General features: G+C 36.9%; 1 protein-coding gene across 2 annotated transcripts; it reads left to right on the top strand.

Moving 5' to 3' along the window:
* Positions 1-445: 445 nt before the first annotated feature.
* On the top strand, positions 446-4766 carry LOC113346994 (B3 domain-containing transcription repressor VAL2-like). 2 transcript variants are annotated; one of them, XM_026590566.1, is made up of 10 exons: positions 446-581; positions 1237-1335; positions 1489-1629; positions 1824-1905; positions 1985-2083; positions 2480-2835; positions 2942-3038; positions 3136-3310; positions 3425-3619; positions 4174-4766. In XM_026590566.1, the coding sequence occupies exons 3-10, from the start codon at positions 1517-1519 to the stop codon at positions 4482-4484; spliced, it is 1428 nt and encodes a 475-aa protein (XP_026446351.1). In that variant the 5' UTR covers positions 446-581; positions 1237-1335; positions 1489-1516; the 3' UTR covers positions 4485-4766. The 2 variants fall into 2 exon arrangements, with proteins under 2 accessions (XP_026446351.1, XP_026446350.1); XM_026590565.1 differs by lacking the exon at positions 446-581 and adding an exon at positions 595-751.
* Positions 4767-5031: the final 265 nt, after the last annotated feature.

Raw genomic sequence — 5031 nt, 5'->3', positions numbered from 1 at the left:
CAAGACTTATAGTTTTGATCAACTAAACTTGACAAACAAGCTTGAAATAGCTATATTTTTCCCTTTATAATGATGAGTTGTGTTGTCAATTATAGTATACTAATAAAAAATAAAACCCATTAAATCATCGGCATCCAATTCTCGGTCCACACATAAACTAATTACAGCAAGGAACCAAATTGGTACACACAACTAAATGTCATATAACTGATCCAGGCTGCCTGTTCACTCAAAACAAATGGGTTCTCTTTATAAAGAAATGCACATTAATCTCCTCTTGCATGATTAGATGCCTGATTTTTTGTCCCAGACCGCAAATAAGTGTGCCCCTGCGATGAGTGGCCTGCATACTAGTGTACATGGATTTGAGGGCAGAGGTGTGTGAAAATTATAATTGATTTGCTGCGCTGTTAATGAGTTGTTCTAAAACTTTGCTAAGACTTTAATACTAAAGAAAGCCATTTACACGTGGTGTTCAGACTTAGGACTTGTTTGAGTCCACTTTTCTTTCTCTCGAGAGACAAATTTTTACAGGTTTCTCAACTCAACTACTTCAACGTGTGTATTTCTTCTCAGTAACAGTAAGTTTCCCTTTCTCTTTCTTTCTTTCTATATTTTCTCATCTCTATCTTCTCCTTCTTCTCCCCCCAATGCAGAAAAAACCCTAACTAGACTAGGGTTCACTTTTGTTTCACATAAGGGAGCTACAGACATGCAAGTTTATGCAACTTTTCTACTACAAATCTAATATGTAATTGTTTTTTTGTTTACTCTTTATTTCACTGTTATTAGCCGCTAATTAGTTGTGGGATTGATGTTTCTTTTCTGAGAGTGGATTGCTTTTACTTTGGTCTAATGTGAATTTTGTGTTTTTCCCTCTATTTGGAAAGATTTGATTTTGGTATAAAGATCTAACTTTTTAGTAAGTTCTGTAATGTTTGATTGATTCTACATTTATAATGCAGAGATGGGTTTTGTTTAATTGGTTAGTGTCACTTTTCGATTCTATACTTCGATCTATTACTGCTAGTGTATAAGTGTTGTGATACTACGGCAGCTACTTAGATGTTTAGTTTAGCAAATGGGACACATGCAAGAAATGGGTTCATGAGATTTTGATGTTTATAGTGGTTTTATGTATCTGAGAAAGAGGTCATGTCTTTTATGTTCTCTTACTTACTTATTTTGATTGGCATGCATATACTTTGCTGCCGGAAAACTCGAACCCTAATGAAGATTGTGACAACCGACATCGTGGGATCTGACGATTACCTTTACTTAATTGGTTACATTCCATATCGAAGATAGACAGCGAGCATGCCTTGCTTCAATAAGGTATTTGAGGTTTTAGAGATAGTGAAAATTGACTGTATCTCATGTCTCATATTTTTGACTCTTATATGGTTGTGCATGTCTGATTGTTTGGTACTTTGATTAATTGTTATCTGGAGAAAACAGATGATTAATATTTCCTTTTTTTTCTTACAGATTTAAGAGGATTGTGTTTTTCCTGGTAATGGCGTCGAAGGTTTGCATGAATGGTTTTTGTCAGGCCACATCCTCAGTCAAGTGGAGGAAAGGGTGGGATCTTCGATTTGGTGGTGTAGCAACTCTTTGTGATAAGTGCGGGTATATTTCATTCATTATTATTGCTTCACTTTGTTTAGTTTTATTTTATCCGCTGATGTGCAAACATATATGAGATTGGGAAGTTTAGGCTTTCAGGTCATTCACTCGCTAGGTTCAATTTACATGTTGTGAATGATTTTTCCTTTTTGTCATATCGTCATTTTCATCATCTGTTGTTATTACGATGATAACAGGTTTGCTTATGAACAATTGGTATTTTGTGATACCTTCCATGTTAAAGAATCTGGTTGGAGAGACTGCAGTTCTTGTGGCAAGGTAATCTCATACGCTGAATGCTCATATTTAAAAAAAAATCGCTACACGCCTGGTTAACTAAAAGATTTTTTTATTGCAGCGACTTCACTGTGGTTGTACTGCTTCAAAGTCTTTGTTTGAGCTACTTGATAATGGCGGTGTAGAGTGTCTTGGCTGCATGAAGAGATTGCACTCCTCTGTAAGTTCAATTCTCACACACAGTTATGTGATTATATGCCTGCATGCATATTAATATACCTATGATTGAGGTGTGAATTTAGATGCATAATTTTTAAATTTATTGTAAAATCATTATTTTAAACACATTAGCGGAATACGCTCATCTCAAAACACAAGAAACAATTATGTTTTGGGTGTGGGCATGAGTATGGGTACGTGCATGGAGATTAGAGCCAGCAATTCGTGATCAGAATGCAAAAGCGTTGTTATTACAAAATCTGGAACTGTGTAATACGAGGTTTACATGTTAGGGAACTGTTGGCTGTCTGATTTCTTTCACATATCGGATTTTCTTTGTCATGGGAAATCTAGCTCCATGATGTCAGAATTTCTCACCTTTTTGAAATTATTGCAGATGCCAAGCGATGAAAAGCCAAATGGTTTTGGCAAAGAGGAAAACTATAGCAATGGGATAGGAAATATATTGCAAATGGGCAAGAATACAGAGGGCAATGAGCATATTAATTTGCTTCAGTATCTGAAAAATGATACAAATGGGTCTTTGTGCCAAATGAAAATAGAACAAGGCATGCGTTCTGTTAAGGAAGTGGACTGCAAAAAGCCACCTGTTGTTGCAAGACCAGAGGCTGCTAACAGTATGCTGTCACAATTACGTATTGGAAGACTACCTGAAGGACGGGGTAGAAGCCAAATGCTTCCGCGGTATTGGCCAAAGATTACAGAAGAAGAATTGCAGCAAATATCTGAAAAGTATCCTTGTTGATATCTAAAAATTGAAATCAGTTGTTCGTATAATTTTATTTGTATGAATCCATCTTTTGAAAGTTATGATTCCCTTAACTGCAGCTCCTTTAAGTTCAAACTCCAAAATTGTGCCTTTGTTTGAGAAGGTTTTGACTGCAAGCGATGCCAGTCGAATTGGTCGCTTAGTTCTCCCAAAAGCATGTGCTGAGGTATGTTGTACCCAAGAATTTCTTCATCTCCAGCGTTTTTTCCTTTTCTTCTGTAATATTGCTTTGGTTATAAACATGTTGACTCAACTATATCCAGGCATATTTTCCTCGGCTATTGCAACCAGAAGGCCGACCTTTGAAGATTCAAGATGCAAAGGGGAACGACTGGGGGTTTCAGTTTAGATTTTGGCCTAACAATAACAGTAGAATGTATGTCTTGGAGGGTGTAGCACCCTGCATGCAGTCAATGCAATTAAAAGCTGGTGATACAAGTAATTTCCTTCGTCTTTTGTTATGCTTGTCTCCGGATGTCATTGTCAGTGTATGCATCTTAAATATTACCTTTTTTGTTACTGTTTCTTCTCTTATTCAAATCTCTGTTCCAGTAACATTTAGCAGGATAGACCCTGAAGGAAAACTTATGGTTGGATCCCGAAAGGCATCTAGCTCCGGTCCTCAGCACATAACTCAATCCGATAGCTACACCACGATTAGAAGCCAAGATTGTGGAAATTCGTATAATGGGGTTCCAGAGGATTTAAATCCAAAGAAACTTGAAAATCTTCTCAGTCTTAATATGAGTATGGTTTTATCCTTCCTGCTTCCATCTTTTTTCTTGCAAAGGTGCACGTCAACAACTTTTTTGAATCTGTTATATTGCTAGTTATTTTGATAAAAAATAGTGCCTCCAGTTCAGAAAGGGATGATCGAAGGGGCAGGTACTGATTTCTTTCCTGGTGGGGCGGATGTTGTTCTTGAAACGTAGATGGTCTACAGAAAATACCCCGAAAACTTTTAAATCCATCAGCACTTCGGTTATAATATCAATTTTTTTCGCTTTAAAAAGAACACAGCTTTAAGTATTTGATGGGTGAAAATCTATAGAACGGTTACACATTTTACAAAACGAGGAGATAATTCTTCTATGTACCCTGTTAGAGCTATTCTGTGTTATCTTTTTTTGCTCTAGAAGTGTCACTTAGGATTAATGATTGGGCTGAGTATCTGTAGCAATTTATTATCTCATGCCTTTTGACATGGACCATCTTGATATCATCCTCGGTGAACTTTGAGGTGTATAAATATTGCTAATTTTTTATGCTTCTCATTTTTTTTTTCCTCTCTACTGTGTTAGATTTTAAGAAGCGCAGAAGTGCGGGAGGTGAAAAGGCAAACAAAAAACATGATCCTGATTTCAGCCTAGACAATATCAAGAGGCGGAGAATTGTAGAAAGCGAAAAGACAGACGAAGATTATGAACCCTTCTCTGGCCTAGAGACACTAGCTGCTACTGCGGTTCTTGAAGAGAACTTGGGTGAATTGGATACCGCTTTTCTTACAACCGCCAACGAGCATCCACAACATCATCCTGGATGCAGGTGCACTATTTGCATCAAGCCCCCAAGCAGGAGAGGCCCTAAAAAAAACCCTGCTGATATTGTGTAAATAACATTTTTCCTTCTCTTCGAGGCATTACGCCATTACCTGTATATAACTTCAATTTTGTTGCGCTTATAGGATTTTCATACAACAGTAGCCTAGGACCCTTGATGGAGCTTGTCTGTAACATGTACCCTACTTTGTGGTTAGGTCATAGTTTATAGTTTCCGAGATAGTGCTTAGCAGCAAACCTTGAATAATTTGGATTTGCAGGAAACGGAGGGCCTGGAGTCAATTTATATTCAAAAATTATAAAAATATTAGCCCTCCCTGGGAATTGGATTCTAATTTTTATACTTCAGTGCCATTTCCTTTTAAATGTTTGTGTGTCATCGCCTAGAAGTGAGAACATTGTTGCCAAGGTATACATATTCTCTCCATTTCTGGAAAAATGTACTACTATTTAAAAAAGTGATAGGAAAGGAGTATTTTTGAGTTTTTCTTTTTTGAAGGTCAAACAACGGTCCGCGAGTTATAACCCCAAAGGTGTCACTATCCATATACAAAAACTCCAACAAAACAAATTGTTCATAAAAACCCCATTTAATATAAA

The sequence above is a fragment of the Papaver somniferum genome, chromosome 2, assembly GCF_003573695.1.
Source record: "Papaver somniferum cultivar HN1 chromosome 2, ASM357369v1, whole genome shotgun sequence".
Classification (NCBI taxonomy): Eukaryota; Viridiplantae; Streptophyta; class Magnoliopsida; order Ranunculales; family Papaveraceae; genus Papaver; species Papaver somniferum.
This window is presented reverse-complemented; position numbering and strand designations above follow the sequence as displayed.